At 39.0% G+C, this 25,895-nt stretch overlaps 1 protein-coding gene across 1 annotated transcript in view; it reads right to left on the minus strand.

The window, feature by feature from the left end:
• MAGI2 (membrane associated guanylate kinase, WW and PDZ domain containing 2) overlaps positions 1 to 25,895 on the minus strand; it is a 1,715,773-nt gene that overhangs the window by 144,213 nt on the left and 1,545,665 nt on the right. Inside the window, 2 exon segments of the mRNA XM_043965407.1 lie at positions 8,465 to 8,639; positions 11,138 to 11,323. Coding sequence (XP_043821342.1) covers positions 8,465 to 8,639; positions 11,138 to 11,323 — 361 coding nt within the window.

Consider the following 25,895-nt stretch of genomic DNA (forward strand, 5'->3'; position numbering starts at 1 on the left):
ATTCCATGCATTGTTGTGCTTTTGAACAATTAATCAAAAGAACTAAGCAGAGTGTGATTGTATTCAGAGTACATAGCAAATAAGATATTATTAGGTATTTATTAGATAATATATATGAGATGTTATTAGATAATATTAGCTATATTAGAAGATATTATTAGAACTATATGACTGAAAGAGGGGACAAGGGTATTAATTCACTGATTTCCCCTGTTTTAGAATTTGGGAGCCTCTCATTCTGTGAATGTTTCTAGTCACCATCTCAATACATGCAAAAGCCAAGAGAAACCCAACCTCAAATAAGCATACAAAGGACTCAAAAGATTCCTGCTGCTTTGGGTTTATGAAGTCAAGATGTCATAGGTTGGGAGCTTCTAATTTCCCCCAAAGGGGAAGTACCTGGTACTAACCATTGTGGTACCATTATAAACGGCAGCATTCTCTCATAGTGTGACTCTGAATATGGTGTGCTTAGCTTTCTAGCTCACTGCTTATTGCCATGGCAACGATCTACAATAAGTCACCCAGAGATTTAAGTACAGTGAGTTGTCATAGGATGCTGAGTAAGGGGAAAAAAGATAACATTTTATATAATGAGAATTTAATGGGCTCACAAAAGCTAAATTTAAAAAATCGATATAGAAACAAGGAAGAAAAAATATTAAGTTTTAAGGAAAAGTTACAAAAGGAAAAAAGTTCTAAGGAGAAGTTACAAAAAGGAAAACATATAAAGACTTTCTTCTCATTTTAGACTAGATTGCCCCTTCATAGTTTTATTAATTCACTGGGACTGATTTATGTTAATTTACTAAAAACCCAATATTTGGTGGGAATACACTGAAATTGCCTTCAACAGATGTGGAAGACTCTGTCTGACTCCCTGGGAAAGGTATTTGTAATGCACAATTATTTAAAATTAGCTCTTCTCAACAGATCCCATTTTGGTATTTAACCCTAACAGAAGCAAGAAATGCCTTTTGTGAGTTGCATAATTTAAGCTCTGCTTTGAGTCCCAGCAAGCTGTCCAGGCACCTACTGGGAGACTGCACAATGAGAAAGAGAATTATTTAAATACTCTTTGAGTAAGATGCTTAGTTATGCAAATGCAAGTATTCAACACTTGGAATTCAACTGGCTATCATTTGTTGGTGTGTGCATGTCAAATTTCTTTCTAGAAAGAGTCTTCTTGACTGTTGAGATGTTATATGATTTTAAGTTAAAGTTTTAACACTATGATTCCATTGTTCATAATTTATTTTTGTGAAATTGCTATTATCCTCTCAGTCTAACTAAATGGGTCCAGATGGATTGCAAAAAAGGTTGAGAATTTAAAAGTTTCCATTTGGATCAATAAACATTTTTTAAATCTATGTGCAAGACAGTACTATATTCTGAGGATACAAAGACAGGAATCTAATTGCCTCTAGCCTCAAGGAGCTTCTTAAAGAATAGCAATAGTTAGAATTTCTATAGCACATTTGAGAGCTGTGACTTACCTCATATCTCCACAACGACCTTGAATTCCCATTTTAAAGATGAGGAAACTCAGACTAAGCCATGTTAAGTGACACAACTAGTAAGTATTTGAGGCAGAATTTGAATTTCAGTCTTCCTGACTAGCCACTGAAGTGTAAAGCTTTTAGACAATACAAAATAACTTTAAGAGGGAAAGTTTGTTTTGTTGGCCTGTTTTGTTTTGTCAGCCAGGAAAGGCTTTGTGTAGGAGAGCTTTGTCTTGAATTAGTTGGGAGATTCTATGATAACAGGTTATGGTAAGCATGACCTACTCTAAGTTCAACTCCCTATCTACTATACCACACAGTCTCTTTTAGGTGTAAACCAAGGGAAACAAAATAAGCTACCAATTGCCTCTGTTAATGGAGAGGGAGGGTGTTGTGGTTAATATAAAACAGTAGAAAATTAGCTTTTGAAATGAATTCTATTTGACTTTGAATGTGTTATATAACAGTTTGCCTTTTTTCCCCCTGTAGATTTATCTCCCTAGATAAAGTTTGGTTTATGATGACATTAAGATTATTTTTCACTTTTTGAAAACGCACTAACTGGATGGTGTGGGAAGAAGGGAATACCTGGGAAGATGCCAACCTGCAGAATAGATAATGTCCTTGCAGGTAGTTGAGTAATACCATTTTATTACATTCCATTCTAACAGTGCACTTGGCTTAATTTGCCAAAAGGGTAGCAGACCATGTGCACATGCATTGATTGAAAGTCACAATGCATGTTTGTTGCTACACAATCTAACCTGATTTGGAAGATCCTTTAGAATGACCCAGAAAAAGAGGCAGAAGTTTTTTCTTGTACGCTTGAGAAAATGCCACTACAGCTGCTGGGTAGCAGCCAGCAGTAAGGGAGGGGTCACCTTTTCATATGTATGGAAGTTCATCTGAATTGAAGGGTTGTATGAATATTGGCAGTGAGGATATAGGATGCCAGTTACCAGCAACACCAGTGCTGATTCTTATTTAAAAGCCTAGCAATGCTTGGAGTCAAGTGATTCTGGACTGAAATAACTAAGAAAATGTAGGCAAAGATGTGGTAAGATAGATCCATCCATCCATCCATCCATCCATCCATCCATCCATCCATCCATCCATCCATCCATCCATCCATCCATCCATCCATCCTTCCATCCATCCATCCATCTATCTATCTCTTTGTCTATATGGAAATATATATGAATATATCACCACATACCTAAGTATAACATACACACATATACATACATGTATATAGGATATACCCAATTCTTCATGTTGTTTTAAGCTACTAAAGATCAAATTATTAAGTCTAATGCAAGATACATATTGTCCCTACACACATATGTACAGGGTGTTCAAAAATTCTTACTGAACAATAGAGCACCGGCCCTGGAGTCAGGAGTACCTGAGTTCAAATCCGGCCTCAGACACTTAACACTTACTGGCTGTGTGACCCTGGGCAAGTCACTTAACCCCAATTGCCTCACCAAAAAAAAAAAATTCTTACTGAAGCTTTAAGTGTGCATACATGTATGAGTGTATGTGTAAAATACACACACACATATATACATATATACACATATATCAATAAAGATAAAAATGAGGTTGTCTTTGCTCCTACTAGTGGGTAGGAAATATTTTGTTTTAAAACAAACAAAAAAGTTGGACAGACTGTTGTGAGATTGTAGCAGATAGGGCAGGTGGCCACAGCTAACAATCTTCCTGAATGGGGGCAGATTCAATATGAAACCAGCACTTGGAGGGAGGTGTGAACTCTCTGTGTCCAGAAGAGCGTGACTTTGGAAGGGTTGAAGTGTTTATGGCAGAGCCTGGAGCAGGAGCTGGCTCAGTGACTCTCAGGGCCTCTTCTACTAAGTTTAAAATGAATTCTGGAATGAGCCAAAGAATCTGATGAAATAACACATTGCCAAAGCTCAGCAGCGTGAGATTCATTTCAGAGGCATCCAGGTTTTACTCTTGCCTTTCCCGGTTCTTCCCTACCTTCGCCCCGACCATCTCCATCAACTCTACCACCCAGAGCTTCCCCTTTTAAGGTTACCTTTCATCTATACCATGCATGGTAGTGTAGCTGGTATTTCAATAATTCAGGAAACATTTATTAAGAAACTACTATGCACTGTGCTAAGGGCCAGGGACACAAAAAGAGGCAAATGACAGTTCCTACCTTCAAGGAAGGAGCTTAAAATCGAGTGCAGGGCTCCTTTAACTTTTTCCACTCATGACTCCTTTTCGCCAGAGGAATTTTTACATGACCCGAGGTACATAGGTATATAAAATAGGTATACATAACCTTTTACTGTTGCCAAATTTTTTCACGACCCCCACACCACCTTATACAGGTTTTAGACCCACAGTTTAAGAAGGTTTGATCTAATGAGGGAGACAACATGAAAACAAATATATACAAAGCAATGTATACAGGATAAATAAGAAATAATTAAAAGAGGGAAAGCATTGGAATTAAGGAGGGGTGGGGAAGACTTCCTGTAGATGGTGGGATGTTAGCTGGGACTTAAAGGATGCAAGGGGGGTTAGTAGTTGGAGCAGAGGAAAGAGGATATTCCAGACATGGGGGACAGCTGGAGAAAATGCCAGGAGTGAGAGATGGAGAGCCTTGATCATGGAACAGCTAGGAGGCCAATGTCACTTGATAGAAGAGGACTTGTGGGGAGGAAGGTGAAAGGAGACTAGAAAGGTATCGGGGGTAAGTTATGAAGGACTTTGAATGCCATAAAGATTATTTTGTATTTGCCCCTGGAGATAATAGGAAGCCACTGGATTTATTGAATGTGTGTGTAGGTGATGTGATCAGACCCATGTTTAGAGAAAATCCCTTTAGTGGCTGAATGGAGAATGAATCATACACATTTCCTTATAAATCATTAACACCCCTTTCCCCACTAGGATATAAGCGCCTTGTGGGTAGGCAAATGTTGTTTTAAAAATTTTTTTCTTTGTATTCTGAGCACCTAACAGTACTTAACACAACTGTCTAACTCTTCACATAGTAAACTCTAAATACACGGTTGATTCATCTGTGAAATTATTATCTTTGCCATTTGTTCTACAGGCTTCAGTAACTTTCCTATCCAGGCTTTTAACTCTCCTTCCCCCACTCCCTAACATATCATGTAACATGTCATGTAAGTAGCTAAGGCTGATAAGACATTTCCTTTCTGTAAAGTCAATTGGTGGAATCAGAGTAGAGCAAGACACCTGGAAATAACACCTGGGGTATGGGAACAATAATTGCTTTGCAACAGTGCAAGTGAATTCTGATCATTAAAAAGATATTCACAGGGGCAGCTAGGTGGTGCAGTGGATAAAGCACTGGCCCTGGATTCAGGAGGACCTGAGTTCAAATTTGACCTCAGACACTTGACCCTTACTAGCTGGGTGACTCTCGGCAAATCACTTAACCCCCATTGCCCTACAAAAACAAAACAAAAAGATATTCTCACCCCAACTTCCCCAATATGGGAGGCAGTGATGGAAGGCAGGTGTTCTGAAAATATTCTAATTACTGAACAGCCTACTATTTTCTTACCTTCAGCTAAAGGGAAACATATTTCAATGTGTTTTAGATCTACATTATTCTCCAATCCTACCACCAGTTGCAATTATATGGAGGATATAGAATAATGTTCTAAAGTTTATAGTATTTTTTTCTTTTCTTTTCAGGGCAATGAGGGTTAAGTGACTTGCCCAGGATCACACAGCTAATAAGTGTCAAGTGTCTGAGGCTGGATTTGAACTCAGGTCCTCCTGAAACCAGGGCTGGTGCTTTATCTACTGCGCCACCTAACTGTCCCCTAAAGTTCACAGTTTTATCTATCACTTTTTCCTTAGATTTCAAGGTGGCATACACACTGTCCTCCTGACTCTTCCTTCTAAGTAATGGGTATCACCAACCTCTTTGCCACTATTTACACACTGCCCATGGGATGAACAGCTGTCATTACAGTATCTGTCATTTTGTTTCTGCAAGCTCCAAAAGAGTTGAGTTTCCATCTTGCTCTGGCAACCTTTTTTTTTTTTTTTTAGTGAGGCAATTGGGGTTAAGTGACTTGCCCAGGGTCACACAGCTAGTAAGTATTAAGTGTCTGAGGCCAGATTTGAACTCAGGTACTCTTGACTCCAGGGCTGGTGCTCTATCCACTGTGCCACCTAACTGCCCCTTTTGGCAACCTTTTTCAGGATCAAACATGTTGATCATCTACTTTATTATCTTTTTTTTTTTTTTTTGCGGGGCAGTGGGGGTTAAGTGACTTGCCCAAGGTCACACAGCTAGTAAGTGTCAAGTGTCTGAGGCCGGATTTGAACTCAGGAACTCCTGAATCCAGGGCCGGTGCTTTATCCACTGCGCCACCTAGCTGCCCCCCTGATCATCTACTTTAAATCCCTCCATCTACTGCATGAGACCATCACCATTCTAATTCATCCAGTGCTTTTTTTGTACCCAGATTTATGTTTCTCAGCTGTGGATAGTGACCTCTTTTACTTTTTTCAGACTCAAGGAAGTTACTTCCTTTTTGTTAAGAAATAAATGTCGGGGGGGCAGCTAGATGGCGCAGTGGTTAAAGCACCGGCCCTGGATTCAGGAGGACCTGAGTTCAAATCTGGCCTCAGACACTTAACACTTACTAGCTGTGTGACCCTGGGCAAGTCACTTAACCCTCATTGTACCACCACCACCCCCCACCCCCAAAAAGAAAGAAAGAAAGAAATGTCCTGGTTGACTTTCTTGCTGTTCCTCATATAATCACAGGGGTAGCTAGGTGGTACAGTAGATAGGGCACTGGCCTTGAAGTTGGGAGGACCTGAAGTTCAAATCTCACCCCAGACACTTATTAGCTGTGTGACCCTGGACAAGTCACCTAACACGAATTGCCTCAAACATCTGAGGTCATCTCCAGTTGCCCTGATATATATGTTGCCATTGGACCCAGATGGCAATGGAGGAGAGAGTGCAGTTGGTGACTTTGGACAGCCCTTCCTCACTTAAATCCAATTCAGTGCAAGTCATGACATCACCCCAGTGTCATGGTCCTTTTTGGGAACAAAGGACAAACAACAGCATATAATCACACGGGCTGTGCCTGACACATAGTAGGCATTCAATAAATGCTTGACTTGATCTCAAATTTTCTCTCTCATCTGAAATCTCATCTCTCATCTCCAGGCCTTTGGAAAGGTCATATTCTGCATGTGCAATGCCCTTTCCCCTCATATCCACTATTAGAATTCCTAGTTTATATAACTAACTTAAATGGTTATATAACTAACTTAAATATAACTAAAAGGTCATCTTCTGCACCTGCAATGCCCTTTCCCCTCATATCCACTATTAGAATTCCTAGTTTATATAACTCACTTAAATCCACTTCAGTGCAAGTCATGACATCACCCCAGTGTCATGGTCCTTTTGGGGAACAAAGGACAAACAACAGCATATAATCACATGGGCTGTGCCTGACACATAGTAGGCATTCAATAAATGCTTGACTTGATCTCAAATTTTCTTTGAGGCTCACTAAAAAGCCACCTTTTATATGAAGCTCTTCCTGATTCCAAAAACCACTAATACTTTACCTTGGATATTATGCCTTTTACATATAGATACATGCATACATTTATATGTGTGTACACACACACACACACACACACACACACACATACACACACTGTGTATGTACATGTAATTTCCCTTGATAGAATGCAGGTTCCTTGAAGGCAAGGTCTGTTTCATTTTTATCTTTTAATTCCTATTATCTAGCATAAGGCCTGGCTAACAAATGTTAGCACAGTAGGGTGCTTAATAAGTGAATATGGTAAAAGACACATTTATTAAGCACTTATTCATTGCCAAGGATGGTTTTGTTTGATTGGTAGACCCTAATTAAGGACTAATTAAGTGGAGCACAGGTTGCTACAAAACCCAGAGTACTTGATGTCAGTCTGTTGGACTTCAGACCCACTCATTTATAGCTAAAAAGTTCAACTGGATATATTTGGTATGTCTGCAAGTCATGGCCGGGCCTTTCTCTGTAGTGATAAATCCAAGCATGTCAACAGTTCTGTGATGGGAACAATACCCTCTCTACCTTTCAATTTTGAACTGTCCAAGTGCCAAGTGAGAAAATAGAACAACTCAGAGGTTCTGGAACATTCTGCTTCAAAAACATTACCCCTGTCCGGGGATTCATAATTTGGGGTCCATAAATTAGTTAAATTTTTTTTGATTATGTTATTTCATTATAACTGATTTCCTTTGCTATCACATATATTTTATTTTATGCATTTAAAAACATTATTCTGAGGAGTCCAAATGTTTCACTAGATTGTCAAAAGGGTCAATGACATAAAAAAAGTTGAAAACTTCTGCCCTCAATCAAGCTGCTCCCTCATTGCAATTGTGCTCCAGTGAAGGCTAGACAGAGACCTCATGTCTCTTAGGGGACTTTGAGAGAATCTTGAATTCTTTGTGTTTTGTTTTGTTTTTTTGCAGGGCAATGAGGGTTAAGTGACTTGCCCAGGGTCACACAGCTAATAAGTGTCAAGTGTCTGAGGTTGGATTTGAACTCAGGTCCTCCTAAATCCAAGAGTCGGTGCTTTATCCACTGCGCCACCTAGCTGCCCCCTCTTTGAGAGAATCTTAAGGTAAGTTTCTCCATCGCAAGATTTCTATGAAGCAGGCAGAGACATCACTATTCTCATTCATATAAATGAGGGGACTGGGACACTGAAAGTCAAAAGATGAATGAGCTGTGCTTTAAAAAATAATAAGAGCAGTAAGATCACAAAGAAAAAACATAGCTTTCAGTTGAAGGTACTGGAAACAACCCACATCTTGCAACTTGTAAATTCCTAATTTAGCAAAGTTTGTCTCATCTTCCTTTTTTCCCTGCTACCTGGAAGTGAGGCGCCCCAGAGATGCTGACCTGTTTTCATGTCCTTGTAGCTGGAGGGGCTGGGGAGGTGGCGGCTGAGTGACAGGGCTGTTGGGTGCCACAGGACTCGGCTGGGCCAGTGGACTCTGCTGTGCTGTCGGGCTGTGCTGTTGGGCCATGGGACTCTGCTTCTCAGAGCTGGGGGCAGATGCTGGGCTGTTCAGCTCTGCAGAATGAAAGCCAAAGATGAAAATCCGGCCACACAGGCATCTGAAAACAAGACTGAGGGAGTTAATAATGACCATTTCCTGCTCCCTGGGGAATCTCTCATCTCCTGGTTTGGATTATTTTGATTTCCTAGTCAGATTTCTAAAACAGTGAGAATGAGCCTTATCACCATCCCTGAAACTAGAAATCCATCCTTCCTTCCTTCCTTCCTTCCTTCCTTCCTTCCTTCCTTCCTTCCTTCCTTCCTTCCTTCCTTCCTTCCTTCCTTCCTTCCTTCCTTCCTTCCTTCCTTCCTTCCTTCCTTCCTTCCTTCCTTCCTTCCTTCCTTCCTTCCTTCCTTCCTTCCTTCCTCCCTCCCCCCGTCTTCTCTTCTCTCTCTCTCTCTCTCTCTCTCTCTCTCTCTCACACTCTCTCACTCTCTCTCTCTCTTTTTGGGCCAGGGCAATGAGGGTTAAGTGACATGCCCAGGGTCACACAGCTAGTAAGTGTGAAGTGTTTGAGGCTGAATTTGAACTCAGGTACTCCTGAATCCAGGGTTGGTTCTTTATCCACTGCACCACCTAAGCTGCCCCAGAAATTCTCAATAATTATTGAGGGTCCATAAATTAGTTAAATTTTTTTTTATTATGTTATTTCATTATAACTGATTTCCTTTGCTATCACATATATTTTATTTTATGCATTTAAAAACATTATTATTACATGAGTATCATTTAAAGGCCATTCAGTCGGGACAAATGGCAATTTAAAAAAAATTATGATTTCTGTTTTTTAAAAAAGACAAACTAGGGACAGTGATAGTTTTAAAAATGATTTGAAGGAGAAGCCCATTTTAGTTCAGTTTGGATGATTCATAGTGGGGACAAGGTCCTTCAGACATGGGCATTTGGGCAGGGGTAGTAAATCCTATTTCCATGTTAAAGTTTAGTTACAGATGCTGGAATCAGCCCTGTTAGAAAAGAATACTTTCCAGATCCCCATCCCAAATGGTTTTGTTGTTAGCTCTACTCAGTGACCAGTGACTCTTAACTCTGGGATGCCACAGTTCCACAGATAGAGACAAAAGAACATCTGGGCATATAAAGATCCCATGAGCCATTTCTTTAAAAAAATACTTGGTAGCTTTAATCTTTTTCATAATTTGTTAAAGTTTCAACTGTAATTACTTTTGTGTATTGAGACAAGAGAAGAAATTGGCATATTTCACACTGAGAACACATCAAGTCAGTTCAGATTTTCAATAACCAATCTTGCTCAAATGGTTTGAATCCCCATTAAATATTGGAGAGGCAATGTGATATAATGGATGGAATGCTGAGCTTGAAGTAAGGAAGAGCTGGGTTCAAATTCTATCTTGGTCATTTATTAGTTGGGTGACTATGGGCAAATTGCTAAATCTCTTTAAGACTCAGGTAACAAAAAACATTCTCTCCAACATTTGTAGAAAAGTTAATTGGGTTTGCAGGTAGCATCATATTTTCATTAAGATATGTTCAGACCTCATTTTCGGTCAGTTCATGATAAATAAGGAGGTAGATAAAGGGAGAATATCTATGGGTATCTCCTTTGAAAATGATATATATATATATATATATATATATATATATATATATATATATATATACATTCTTCTCTGATTCTTCTTCTGCATCGATTTGAAAAACCAGGTGGCTATTTAGTGATTCAGTGACTGCTGTGAGAGTGTTAGACTGCACTCAGAGGGAGTTAGGGAGATCTAAATAAAACAGATGACAATGAGCTAAGTAATCACATCAACTTCTACAGAGGACAACATGCTACTGAGATGCAATTCTAATCTCATTAGGTGGGGAGTAGCAAGCGCCCCGCATATGGGGATGTTGAATTCATTCTTCAGACTCTGTTCTCTGTTGAGAAACTGCCCTAAGTTGTAAAAATGGTGACTCTCTTCCGGGCCTCAGGATGGAGCCATTGTTTCACAATGAGTTTTCAAAGGCTTAAGTGGAAATTCTGAATTTGTGACATAAAACTTTTCTTATATGGGAAAGAGATGTCCAGTCTCCTTTGGTCTACCATAGTTTCCTCAAGGTTTTTAAGATTGGTCTAGCCAAATGTGAAGTAAGAAGAATTCTCCAGGGCTCAAGTACTATGTATTTCAAGGCATTTTTCAAAACTGTGGGTCTCTCATTGATATTCAAGGGGCCTTAGAATTCAACAACATAATAACTCTTCTCTGAAATTGCAGTACTATTCATACTATAAGGAGCAGCTGAATAATTGATTGTCTCTGGCTTTAAAATGTTTTGACTAGAAAGTCACTTAACTTGTTCCATGGACAAAATTAGTTAAGATCTATAAAAAGTCAGGCAGTAGTTGAGGGAAACTGGAAATAACAACTCATGAATACTCTACTGATAGCAGCTATGTAGACCCTATGATAATAGCAAGCAAGTCAGGAACAATGTCCTGTACTGAAGGGTCCCAATGACTCTGTGAGGCCATGTTAAGGCTACTTACCTTCCTGAGGAATGATTCGAAGAGTTACGCTAAGACCTGCATCTTTAATGAGCTTGACGATATCTGCATGAGGCATGTTGATGATAGATTGGCCATTCACAGCTAATATTCGGTCCCCAACTTTTAGTTTTGCACAGCGATCTGCAGGACTTCCATCAATAATACGGCCAATTTTATGTGGCACAGCTAAGAAGAAACCCACAACAATTGTTACTACTTTTAGAAAAAAAAAATGGATTTCTAAGTCCCATCTCATCAATGGGATATAAGTATTTACTTCTCTAGGAGTTATATTTCTTTACAAAAATCTCAGTGTTCTCTCCTATCATTTAATGAATGGACCTAAAAATAGAATTTCACACTTGACACATCATAAGTGAACAATCTATCAATTTCAAACAGCTTATTGCCCTCAAGGAGATTTACATTCCAGAGCAGAGGTTTTTGTTTGTTTGTTTGTTTGTTTGTTTTTGGCAGGGCAATGAGGGTTAAGTAACTTGCCCAGGGTCACACATCTAGTAAGTGTCAAGTGTCTGAGGCTGGATTTGAACTCAGGTTCTCCTGAATCCAAGGCTGGTGCTTTTATCCACTGCATGACCTAGCTCCCCCCCAGAGTGGAGCTTCTTAAACTCTTTCCACTGGTTACCCCTTTTGCTCAAGAAATTTTTATCCAACCCTGGGTATATAGGTACATAAAATAGGCATATAAATCAAACATTACTGCCAAATTTTTCATGACCCCCTAAGAAGCTTTGTTCTAGATAATATATACAAGTATATATACACATACAAAATGTAGCAAATGCTAGGGATGTCATTCACCACTCTTTACATTTCTTTCCTTTTGAGTGGAATAAAAAAGAGACATGAATAAATATTAAAATGGTCATTAACTGGTGAGTTGAGAAACAGTTATGAGAAATTTAAGTTCCAATTTCACTTACTAAGATAAAGGTTAAAGGAGGCAGATTTTACTAAGCTAAATTCTGAGCAGTTTGGCAACTCTAAGACACATACAGTGCATGTGGATGTATTTTTTTTTTTTTTGAATTTTAAGGGAATAGAGGACTGCAAATTTTCCTCATGAGTTAAAGAAGCAAGGTCATAAGATTTAGAACTATAAAGGACCCTAGAAACTGTGGAGTGTAACACCTTTATTTTACAGCAGAGGAATATCAAGGTCCAACAAGGTTAAGGCATTTGCTCAATGTCACAGAGCTGCAATTCAAACTTATGCACCCTCTGACAACAAATTTAGTATTCTTTCTACCATAGCTTTTTCCTATTCATCTTCCCTTCCCTATTTTCCCCTTTAAGGCATTAGAGACTGGGAACAGTGAAGAAACAAGTTTTAGAAAATCAATGAGAGATGGCTATTGGTTTATTCATGTTTTGGATAGGTAGGGACTGATCTCACCTGTAAGAAATGCTTTGTTTTATGCTTATGTTTATTCTTTCACTCTCTGTAGGTTGCCTATGTGACAGATTAAATCCTAACACAGATAAAATCCTAACATGCCCAAAAGATCGCAGTGGAGTGGGGTAGGAAATGAGCAAATTCATAAATGAGGGATAATTTTTCAATGGTTTGGGATAATTATTAGAATTTGAAAATATTGACAACTTGAAACTCTGCTACAAAATGTATGATGTGTGAAAATTAAAACATTTCCAGCTTATTGATGGGACTGAATGAATGAAAAAATAAGAACATTTTATTTAAAATCATGATTATTCTAAACATAGAGGGTGATACCATAGGCAAATTAGAAAAGGAAGGAATACTTTACTTTTCATATCTGTGAAGAGGGAAAGAACTTATGACCAAAGATGAGATAGAGAACATTATGAAATGAAGAGTGGATCATTTTGACTACATTACATTAAAAAGTTTTTGCACAAACAAAACCAATGTAACCAAGATTAGAAGGAAAGCAGAAGGGGCAGCTAGGTGGCACAGTGGATAAAGCACCGGCCCTGGATTCAGGAGGACCTGAGTTCAAATCCGACCTCAGACACTTAACACTTACTAGCTGTGTGACCCTGGGCAAATTACTTAACCCCAATTGCCTCACCAAAAAAAAAAAAAAAAAAAAAAAAAAAAAGAAGAAGAAGGAAAGCAGAAAGCTGGAAAACAAATTTTACAGCCAGTGCTTCTGATAAAGACCTCATTTCTCAAATATATAGAGAACTGAATCAAATATATAAGAATACAAGTCATTCCCCAATTCAGAAATGGTCAAAGTATATGAACAAGCAGTTTTCAGATGAAGAAATTAAAGCTATCTACAGCCATATGAAAAATGTTCTCAATCACTACTGATTAGAGAAATACAAATTAAAATTAATCTGAGATACCTCACCCCCATCCAATAGGCTAATATGAAAAAAAAGGGAAACTAATAAATGTTGGAGATGTGGGAAAACTGGAACATTAATGCATTGTTGGTGGAGTTGTGAATTGATTCAAGCATTCTGGAGAGCAATTTGTAACCATGACCAAAAGGCTATAAAACTGTGCATACGCTTTGACCCAGCAATAGTACTAATAGGTCTATGTCCCAAAGACATAATAAAAAAGGGAAAACAACCCACATGTACAAAAATATTTATAGCTGCTCTTTTTGTGGTGGCAAAGACTTGGAAATTGAGGGGATGCCCATCAATTGGGGAATGGCTAAACAAGTTGTAGTATATGAATATAATGGAATACTACTGTGCTGTAAGAAACGATGAGCATGCAGATTTTGGAAAAACCTGGACTTATATGAATTGATGTTGAGTGAAATTAGCACAACCAAGAGAACATTGTACACAGTATCAATAACACTGTGTGACGATCAACTGTGATAGATTCAGTTCTTGTCAGAAATACAATGATCCAAGACAATACCAAAAGAGTCATGACAGAAAATGCTCTCCACATCTAGAAAAAAAACTATGGAATCTGAATTTAGGTTGAAGCATACAATTTTCACTTTTGTTGTTTTATTTTTTTTGTTTCTTCTTTCTTGTGTTTTTCCCCCTTTGTTCTGATTCTTCTCTCACAATATGACTAATGAAGAAATATGTTTAACATGATTGTAATGTGTAACCTATATCAGAATACTTGAGGGCTTTGGGAGGGGGTAAGGGAGGGAGGGAGAAAGATTTGGAACTCAAAATCTTACAAAAATGAATTTTGAAAACTGTCTTTATATGTAATTGGAAAAGATGAAATAAATGAATTAAAATAAAAAATAAAATCATGATTATCATAGAATACTAGAGTTAGAAGTTATGGAAGAGGTCACTTAATCTGATTTATTGCTTCTCCTTATGGACATTTAGTTGGTATTTACTTTAAAAACATTAACTGACATTTCTTATTCACTGGTGTTCAGTCCTTTTTCATAAACATATATATTTCCTTCCTCTCTACAAAATCTTCCCTTTGAGTCCAATATCTGTAGGTGGACATGTATATGCACAGGCACGAATCACTTCTACACTAAGTACATAGGTTACTTCTTCTGGTGTTAACCTGTCCAAAAACCACTGTGACTGGATTAGCAGCAAGTAATGCTTACATAGACGAAGAAGTAGTTTACTTGCTACAAGATCAAACAGAACAAAGTACCCCAAAAAGTCAACATTCATTTTAGGTCAGCAAGATGGTATTTTTGTGACTACAGCCTGAAATCTGAAGAGGCCAATTTTTGCTGCTGTTGGGTTCCCCCCCACCTTGGCTTTAGTGAAAGCCAGTTCAACAAAATTGCCCTTCACAGAGGGTGGCCACATTGATCTCTACCAATGAGGAACAAAACTCATACTAATGGGCTTTGGGGTGTTGGTTACATTTAGGAAACACAATGCTAGGAATACAAAGACAAAAATGAGATAATCACTGTCTTCAAGAAGCTTATATTCTATTGGGGAGAATACAAAATGCCTATAAATAAGTAAATCAATTAATATGTAGAATATCACTATAGCTACATTCTGTAGTATATTACAACAGAGATATTAGATTCCAGCCATGGTTAGAGCAAACTGAATCAGGGCTCCTTCCCAGAATTCACTGGTTTGTGGGAGAGAATTCTGAGGAAGAAGAAGGATGAAGAGTACAGTTATCCCTTTCACATTGCAAGTTTCCCCATCTCAGTTTCGATATATTGTGGGTTTGCATAAGAAATTAAATGGGAATTTTTGGGAAGTTTTGCAGAAGTCACAGATGACATTTAAAGGCCAGCAGACAGGAAAAGTTTAGAAACTCAGCAATGTATAAAATATATGTATAGTATTGTATAATATCAACATATTTTGTCTTTTAATACCATAATAATTCAGACTTCTTCTCTGGTACGAAAGGAGGGCCAAAATTTTTTACATGGATTTTCCAGGTTGAGGGGGTTCTGTGCTCCTGACTCTGTAATGTGGAAGGGATCACTGTATTAGTTTTCTGTAACAGAGGGTGTGAGTGGATGAAGGGCAGGCATACAGTTCCTCTAGGGTTCCCTGACTATTAGAGATCACATTGCAGCTGAGAACTGGACTCTTTCCCCTGACCAAGAGCTAATGAGGGAGTGGAGAGCAGTGGGAGAGAGCTTTCCTTTGCTTCTCCTTGCCTATTAAAGGTGAACTTCCCTAAAAGCTCATATTAAACTGGGGCATAAACTCTTTCTGGTCCCCCTCCTGTCAGGAGAGAGGCAAAATTTAGCAGAAGCAGGCAGTTCTGTCACTAATCAGAGGAGGCTTAGGCAGCTGTTTCCTTACAAATGATTTGCTTCTCAATTGCTTACCATTATTGTTATTACTTATGAATCTGTTTCCCCCTTTAAATAAATGAAAAGAAGGTGGCTGCCAAATCCTTGTCTGGTGTGATGAATGATGAGAGTGAGTAGAAATTGGGAAGGGGAGTGTCTTTTGTCCTTGGAGAGAAAGATATATAGTTCCTGCTTCATAGGGAGTTGTTTAGAAGGGGAGAAAGGAGATCCGTGGGATCCCATAGGAGAAAGTGAATCAACAGATGAAAAAATTCCTAAACCAGAGGTACTTAAACTGGACTCTGTGAATTTGGATGCAAGAAAATGACATTTTAATTTTTACTAACCTTTGGATTTTTTTTTCGGTGATTCTCTATATATTTCCTTTTTCTTTCTTTTTTTTGTTTGGGCAATGGGGGTTAAGTGACTTGCCCAAGGTCACCCAGCTAGTAAGCATCAAGTATCTGATGCCGGATTTGAACCCAGGTCTTCCTGACTCCAGGGCCAGTGCTCTATCCACTGAGCCACCTAGCTGCCCCCTATATATATTTTCTTAATGCATCAACAAACAAACAAAGCAAAACTAAAAAACCCTCCAAATCCTTTATTTTGAGGAGTCCATAGGCTTATATATATATATATATATATTTTTGCGGGGCAATGAGGGTTAAGTGACTTGCCCAGAGACACACAGCTAGTGTCAAATGTCTGAGGCCGGATTTGAACTCAGGTCCTCCTGAATCCAGAGCTGGTGCTTTATCTGCTGTGCCACCTAGTTGCCCCCTATCCATAGGCTTTTAGGGCAGGTAGGTGGTGCAGTGGATAGAGTTCTGGGCTTGGAGTCAGAAAGACCTGAGTTCAAATTCAGTCTCAGACACTAGTTGTTGTGACCCTAGGCAAGTCTCTTAATCCCATTTGCCTCAGTTTCCTCATCTATAAAAGGAGCTGGAGAAGGAAATGGCAAACTACTTCAATATCTTTGGCAATAAAACCCCAAATGGGGGTCACTAAGAATTGGAAATGACTGAACACCAATAATCATAGGCTTCACTAGACTCCCAAAGGGTCTACAAGGCAAAAAAAGGTCAAGAAACTTTATCCTGGACTGCAGCAAGCTACTAAGGGGAGAATAAGACATGCAGTGAGAGGGCTAGGATCCTGCTATTGAAAGTGTTGAGGTAGAGCACAGCTTAAACTAGAAGGGTTTTCTAATGTCCAAACTCAGGTCTTAGCTGATCTTGCCAGTGGGATGAATCACTGTGTACTACTATATACCATACATACCCAGGATATTTATGACATATACTGCCCGGTCCTGGAAGCTCCCATTTAACCATGTGGCCTTATTCCAAGTGGTAACTGGTAGAATCTAGCTCCAAGCATCTTCTTTACAGAGATCTTCTTTACTGAGGTACCCTGCCTCACTTAGATGAGGGAGCCCAACACTATAGTACAGCACCTATTGCCAAAAAGCTACATGTGGGGTCTTCTTCCTTATCATAGAGTTAGATGACTATGAGTACCCATTGCATCTCATTTAGGCCCCATACTCCAGGCAAATTTGTTGCTTCTCTGTGCCCCAGACTTGTCCAGGTTCAATTTTAGAACCAAAAAATGAAATTAATCTAAAATATGAATGTGTGGTATGGTGGAAAGCATGTTGGTTTTGGAGTCAGAGGACCTGAGTTCTGATAATTATCACTTATATGACCATGGGTTTGTCATGTTACTGCTCTGGGTCTTTGTTTTCTCATTTGTAAAACAAGGGATTTAAATTACATGGTCGGGGGGCAGCTAGGTGGCACAGTGGATAGAGCACTGGCCCTGGAGTCAGGAGGACCTGAGTTCAAATCCAGCCTCAGACACTTGACACTTAGTAGCTGTGTGACCTTGGGCAAGTCACTTAACCCTCATTGCCCAACCAAAAAAACCCCCAAAAAACCAACAAATAAATTACATGGTCTCCAACATCCTTTCCTACTCTAAATCCTAGTTGTTGTTGAGTCATTCAATAATTGACTATTCATGACTCCATGGACCACAGCATGCCAACACTATCTGTAGGATTTTCTTGGCAAAAAAACCAGAGTGGTCTTCCATTTCCTTCTCTAGTAGATAAGGCAAACAGAGGTTAAAACTGTACTAATAATACTAGCAGGTATATTTGCCCAGGTCACACAGCTATTAAGTGGCTGAGGCTTGATTTGAAATCAGGTCTTCTTGACTCAAGGGCTAGTGCTCTAGCCACTGAACCACCTAGCTGCTCCTACTCTAAATCCAGTGATCTCCTGTTTTATATTATCTAGGTCTTTGAGGTGATTGTGCATAAAAACACAAATGACTAAAACACATAAACATAGACCAGGTAAATCTAGGAGTTTCCTAAATGCCTTAATATTACAGATGTGGACCACTGCTAGTCCCTGATCAAACTGGCAAACTCAGTCAGCACTGAGTCAGATTACAGGTGATTGGCCATTGGATGAAGACACCTGAAAGGACACAGGAGACCCCTAGTGATGGGCTAATTGAAGGTCAGTTACACCTCTTCGTGCAGAAAGGAGTAAGTAATCTGGTCTCATTCTCTAGAGCTGTCAGCTTCAAGGCCAACTATTGTCCTTTAATTTAATCTTTTAGTTCAGGGAAGTAAGGAAGATTTTTATCAAAATGAAGGAACCCAAATTTATTAAGCCCTTATTATCTGCTAGGCATGGTGCTAATTGCTTTACAAGTATTACTTCATTTGATCCTTATGACAACCCTATGAGATAGGTGCTATTATTATCATCTTATTATCATTATATTATTCTCATTTTTTACAGTTGAGGAAACTGATGCAGAAAGAAGTTAAGTGACTTGCTCAGGGTCAAACAGCTAGCAAGTGTATGAGGTCAAATTTGAACTCAGGTCTTCCTGATTTCAGGCCCAGAGTTCTATCTAAGCTGGACCAGGAGAAGATTAGTTGGAAAACCTTTTTAATGTATTGTAACTCTCAGAAGAAAGATTTTCTGTAAATATACCTGCTAGTATTATTAGTACAATTTTGAGTTTCCCTTAAAGAATTGGTTAAGTGACTTTCTATTTTCGGGTCACTCAGACCTTTTCAGCGATATATCAATTTTATTAGGACATTTATATAATGTCCTACATAGCAAGAAATTAAGATCAAGAGGCAGCCACTTAGAATGATTAATTGACTACCTGTTGTAAACCATAAGTTGAATTAGTTATGGCATTAAAAAACATGCAACTAGTAAATTAAAGGTGTTGAAATCCTATTATAACAGCCTTAATTGACATTTGCTTTAATAAACATAATATTTCAGAAAGTTTGACACCTGAAGAATTTCACTTTACATTAACTAAAATTTCCCCACTTATAAAAGCATATCAGAGGATGGTCTAGAGGAATACTTTAATGAATGTGATGATCAGAATAGTCTCTTTCTCAACAAGATAGAGTTAAATTTTCTCCATGATGAGGTTCCTTAAGGTCATGACAAAACTGCATCTTGTGCATCACAATGCAATCACAAAGCAATGAAGAGGTGTTGACCTTGGTTCCTATTACTCATCCTTTTCAACCTTTCACTGAAATTCACCAACTCATTAGTGTCCTCATGTAACTGTTGGAACTCAATCTACCATCACTCTAAGACTGCATGCCTCTCTAACCTGTAATGTCAAGCAATTACAATATTTTAACCCTTTATGTTAGTCTTACTGACAAGGAAGCTCTGGATCCCTGGATATTTGGGAAAAATGAACACCTTGACATAAAGATCTTGGGGGAAACAAACAGAGATAGCATGGTATGATGTGTGAAACTTCACTTGAGGCTCAAAAATCTGATGCAATGGAGCTTTCTTACATTCAGGGTGGTTTAGTGTTAAAAGAAATCCAAAACAATTTTTGTTCTTGATTCATTTTATGGGAAGAGCTGTAACCCATGCCTTTGGATTACATGCATCTATGCAAACATACATACAAACATTTGCTGTTGTTCATCATTCAGTTACGTCCAATTCTTCATGATCCTGTGCACCATAACATGTCAATGCCACCCATGGGGTTTTCTTAGCAAAGATACTAGCGTGATTTGCCATTTCTTTCTCCAGTGAATTAAGGGAAACAGGTTAGTGACTTGCCTAGGGTAACATAGCTAGTAAGTATCTAAGGTTGGATTTCAACTCAGGTTCTCCTAGCTCAAAGCCCAGTATTCTATCTACTGAGTTACCTAGATGATATATATATATATATATAAATAAAATATACATATATATGTATATTATATTGCTGTGTGTGCTTGTATATGCTTTGCAAGATGGGTGGACTGAAAAATAAAATATACATATATATGTATATTATATTGCTGTGTGTGCTTGTATATGTTTTGAAAGATGGGTGGACTGACCTGTGGTGGTAAGGGAGAGGGTAGTCCTTGAAGCATATACAGCTATTCCCTGCCTCATTAAAGTAAAAATCATTACATAGAATTTTGGGAATTCCCTATTTCATGCCATGTGTAACCTCATGGCTGATATATGTGATTCTTTTGTTTGTTTATTTGTTTTTTGCAGGGCAATGAGGGTTAAGTGACTTGCCCAGGGTCATACAGCTAGTAAGTGTCAAGTATCTGAATCCGGATTTGAACTCAGGTCCTCCTGAATCCAGGGCTGGTGCTTTATCCACTGCGCTGCCTAGCTGCCCCCGATATGTGTGATTCTAAATAGCCTTCCAGTTGGGTATAGAGTGGGAAGAACTTGTAACTTAGTTGTTGCTGAGCCCTAAATGAGTAGGTATTTGAAAAGGGCCAACCACTTCTTCCTCACTTTCTTTCCCCTAAGGCTGCCAAGGAAGCAGGACTACCATGAGCTGTCAGCCCTCCATATCCCCATCTCTAGAGCTAGTAAGAGATGACTAGCTACCCATCTTCCACCTGGCTATGGAAGCCATAAGTACATGGCAGTCTCATTTCTCTTGTGTGTGCTCCTTCTTGATCACAGACTGATAAGTAATTTGAGATGGAAGTATCTAGGTGACCCAATGAAGTTAGATGTTTCGTTATCATTCAGAGCTGAATGATATAGGGTAGACACAAGGGCAGAATCAAAGGCAGTACTCTTGCTCTGCAGCTGCTCAGGCCTTGCAGCCACTAGAGCCCCACTACTTGGCTATGTTCAGGTGTGTGAGGGCCTCGGGCTTCAGTTTGGCTCCACACCATTCAATTCTAACCGATGACTCTGCTGGGACCGCTAGATCTTCTGCTGCCATTCTCTACCCCCATGCTGCTCTTGGAGGCCATTCTAAGTAATTCTATCTCCTCACAGTCACAAAGGAAAGGAAGAAAGGAAGGAATGGGTGACCCCTTTTATATACTCACTCACTTAGGATCAGAAGCCCCTGAGTCATCAGTTTTTCTGGCTTCTCTTCAGCTAATTCTAAACTCTTTCATCACACAGAAAAGTCAAACATGGCTGGAAAGAGGTTCCTCCCAAGATTTCGTGTAGATGCTTGAACTAAAACCAGGCAGGGAATATCTGTGCATGCTTTAAGGACAGTCCATTCCTATTATATATGTGTATATACATATATACACATGCACACACATATATGTTACATACATGTTCATATAGTCTAGAACTGTGATTTCATTGGTGTGTGGAATACTACCACAAAGAAGCTGCCTGTATCAGTGGAGTTCAACAATGCATCTTTATGAGTACAACAATGCATCTCTACAGAGTACAGCCTGGGGGCAACTCAGAAGTTAAATGGATGGAACAGGGCTGGACAGCCATTATACAGTAGAGCCCCGACCTGAACTGGGTGTTCCTGACTACAAGGTCAGCCCACTGTCCTCTCTGCCACGCAGCTTCTCTAGGATATGGCCTCTCCGTGCCACCTCCCTGCTTAAGAAACCTTACGAGCTCCCTATTTCTCGCCTCCACTCAAAGACTTTCACAATCTGGTTCTAGCCTGCCTTTGCAAACATGACCCGGTGCTCCTTTTCACATATTCTTTTTTTTTTTATAAAAGTATTTTATTATTTCCAGTTACATGTAGAGATAGTTTTCAACATTTGTTTTTATAAGATTTCTAGTTTCAGATTTTTTCCTTCCCTTCCCCCTCCCCAAGACAGTAAGCAATCTGATAGAGGTTATAGATGTACAATCGCATTAAACATATTTCTGTATTAGTCATGCTGGTTTACACATATTCTTTAATCCATCCAAATTAGCTGACTTGCTGTTGCCTCCATCATTTAATTTCCCAATACTATGTATTTGCATGGTCTCTTCCCCCAAGCTTGGAATGCATTCTCTCCTTACCTCTGTGTCCTGGAATCCCTAGCTTCAGTCAAAATTCAATTCAAGCCTGTCTCCTACCACGAGGCCTTTTTTATTTTTTATAGCTGTTAATGTGTCTCCCACCAAATTCATTTTTAAAAGTTTATATATATTTCGTATCTTCTCATATGTATAAATTTTGATTTCCCTGATAGAAATGTAAGCTCTTTGAGTGCAAGAACTGTGGCATTTTTGTTTTTGTATCTCTCTTCCTTAGCATATTGACTAACACACAGTAAGCACTTAATAAATGTTTGTTGATGATTATATTTTTGTAAAACACATCTAACATCATAATTCTATAGATGAGATTGCTCTTTTTGACATTGTACCATATACTACTACCTTTTTTCCAGATACATTTAGATAAACTCAGCTAAATATGAAATTGTTGCACTAGATGACCTACACCCAAATCCCATGATTCTATGATCTTATAACTTCAGAGTTGCAAGGATCCATGATGTCCCTTCTCTTTGGTTGTTGGGTTTCTGGACTGCAACCTTGTTATATGGTTGATTTGAAACATAAGAGCTGCTATAGCTCTGGTGCACACCTCATGATGTGGGATAGTGTGAATCAATGGCATCCTGTAAAGACTTGATTTGTTCCTTTAGTGAAAAAGCATATACCAATTAACCATTGTGTGCTCAATACATTGTATTTGGTCCTTTGGAGGAGCAGGAAAAAAATGGAGAGTAAGGTCTTGGTCCTTGAGTTCCTTATTGAACTCTAGAAGTGATTCTTTGTGGTCTCTTGTGACCTGCAGAGTTCTGATACAAAACATTTGCTAGGCCTTCTTTCTTCCATATCTCTTACGAGGCTGCTTATCCTTTGTTCCATTTCTGAGACACAAAAAGTGTGGCATTAGGTGACTCACATTTGAGTTTAATTATCTCAGGATTAATAGAGTCTACAAGGTGGGCTTATACATGGATGGATGTATTAGCAGGGGAAAGTGAATGCAGCACAGGTTACAGTCAAACTAATCAGTGAGGAGTATGATAAATGAAGATGACAAAATAAAATATGAAATATGCTTCAAAGGACATCTACAGAAACTGTCATTAATTTAGTCCCTTTCAGCTGTGTGAGGTTTTATTATTATTTTTCCTTTTCCCAGCACATTATTAGTTTAGAGAGAAGGAAAAAAGATAGTCTGGGCCCAAATTTGCAAACAGATATAAAGAGAAATGATTTCATTTAGATTATTGTTGTTTTTATTTTCTTTTAAAGAAAATTGAGGACAGTCTATCATTTGGATTTAAAGGGTCCTTTACAATGGTCATTTAACTTAACTACTGAGAATATGGGGTTATGTCGAAAGGTTGAGTCAACAGTTAATTGACACACATTTAATGATTATTGATTATGTGTCATTGTGCTAATGATAATAATGAGAATGATGATGGTAGCTAGCATTTATACAGAGCTTTATGGCTTACAAAGTGCTTTATAAATATTTCATCCTCACAGCAACCCTTGGAGGTAGGTGATATTATTTCTCTGACTTTACAGATGAGAAAACTAAGGCAGACAAAGGTTAAGTGACTTGCCCAAGGTCACACAGCTAGCAAGTGACTGATGCTTAATTGGAACTCAGGGCTTCCTGATTACAACATTCTATACACTGTACTACAAAGCTAAAAAGGTATAGTCTTTGTACACAAGGACCTTGTTGGGGAGACAGGGTGCAAATTATGGTGTAGAGGAAAACAAAATAGATTTGAACTTAGGAGGGACCTGGTTTTGAATCTTACCCTGGCACTTATTATCTATATGACCAAAGGGTAGCCATTGAACCTCTCAGAGCCTCATTTTCCTAATATGTTCAATGGGGTATAATAATAGCTGCTGGGGCAGCAAGGTGGTACAGTGGATAATGCGCCAGGCCTGAAGTTTGGAAGACCTACATTCAAATCTAGCCTCGGACACTTCCTAGCTGTGTGACTCTAGGCAAGTCACTTCACCCTGTTTGCCTCAGTTTCCTCATCTGTAAAATGAGCGGGAGAAGGAAATGGCAAACCACTCCAGTACCCTTGCCAAGAAAACTCCAATGGGGTCATGAAGAGTTGGACATGACTGAAACGACTGAACAATACCACCAACATAAACACCAAGAACCCCACTGCAGAGCTGTTGTGAAAAGCAAAAATGAAAAGGGCTGTGCAAACCTTAAAGTGCTATACAAATGACAGCTGTCATTATTACTGTTATTAAGTGATTTGTCCATGGTCACACAGCTGGTAGGTCAGAATCCAGGTCTTCCTGCCTCCAAGCTTAGTACATTAGCTATTATGCCATGCTAATTAAATAAGATAATGGGCATGAAGTATTTTTGCAAGTTTTAGAGAGCTACAAAATGTCAATCATGATTATGATCGCAATTATTAACTAATAAAAGGTGGTATGTAAATGCCAAATATTTGGCATCAACAAAAAGCATAATGGGGATTTGGAAAGAGACCTCACCATGGGCTTAGGATGATTCAGATAAGGGGAGGGGACAGCTTAACAAAGAAGAGGAAGAATAGTGTGTGGATAATGAGGCATAAAAGGATATTTTTATTAAAACAACAAAACCAAAAAGGCACAAGAGAGGCCTGTTACAGCTACTCACTCACTTGGGGAAAGATAAAGCGGGAAAGAGAAGGATGGTTTCATGCACTTAATTGACTTCACATTTTGATGGATCTGTGATCTCCCTGGCGGGAGTATTCCCTCTACCAGCACTGATCACCACCCTTCCATGCTACCTGATTCTGTAGTTTTTTTTTCTGCTGTTCCAGTGCTATCACTGCAGAAGTGGAAGGGGGCCACATAAGACTGAAGGGAATACTGTATTTTCATCTGGTTCATGGATTGTCTTGGCACAAAAATTCACCCCTGGATTTCTGGTGCTGAGTCTCTCCACTGCACTTAGCCAGGCTGGCCCTTGGGCAGCTGTTATGACTTGATTTGGGAATTGTATTTGAAGTGATTCCAGCTTGGAAGGACCTGCATGAAGCTTTGGCTCCTGACATAGCCCCGGAGAGCCTCATGCCACTTCCTTGCCATAATGTGACATCAGAGGAGGGCTTTTGTGGAAGAAAACAGCCTTGGCTGCCTTGGAAAGCTGCAGACATTTTGGAAGGTGGGCTTTATCTGGGATCCCTTCTGCTGCCATTATTTTTAATATGGCCAACCAGAGATCTACTGTGAGATATCTCATGCTCATATCAGATTTTTATGATAAAAGGAGAGAGGGAACCAAGGGCAACTGGGTGACAGAGTAGGCAGAATGCTAGGCCAGAAGTCAGGAAGACTCATCTTCCAGAGTTCAAATGTGGCCTCAGACACTTACTAGCTGGGTGACCCTGGGCAAGTCACTTGGCCCTGTTTGCCTCAGTTTCCTCCTCTATCAAATGAGCTTGAGAAGAAAATGGCAAACCACTCCAGTATCTTTGCTGAGAAAACCCCAAATGGGGTCATGGAGGGTCTGACACGACTGAAATGACATCAACAAAAGAGGCAAGGAAATAGCCCTTAAAATAGTGAAAAACAAATTAAAAACATTTCACTATGAAAATGTTGTTGATAAACCAAATGAAGACGCATAATTTAAAAACACATATTCTTGAGCTTGACTTTTAATTCTAGCACTTAGTACAATGTGTGGTGTGT

This window comes from Dromiciops gliroides, chromosome 5 (genome assembly GCF_019393635.1).
Source record: "Dromiciops gliroides isolate mDroGli1 chromosome 5, mDroGli1.pri, whole genome shotgun sequence".
NCBI lineage: Eukaryota > Metazoa > Chordata > Mammalia > Microbiotheria > Microbiotheriidae > Dromiciops > Dromiciops gliroides.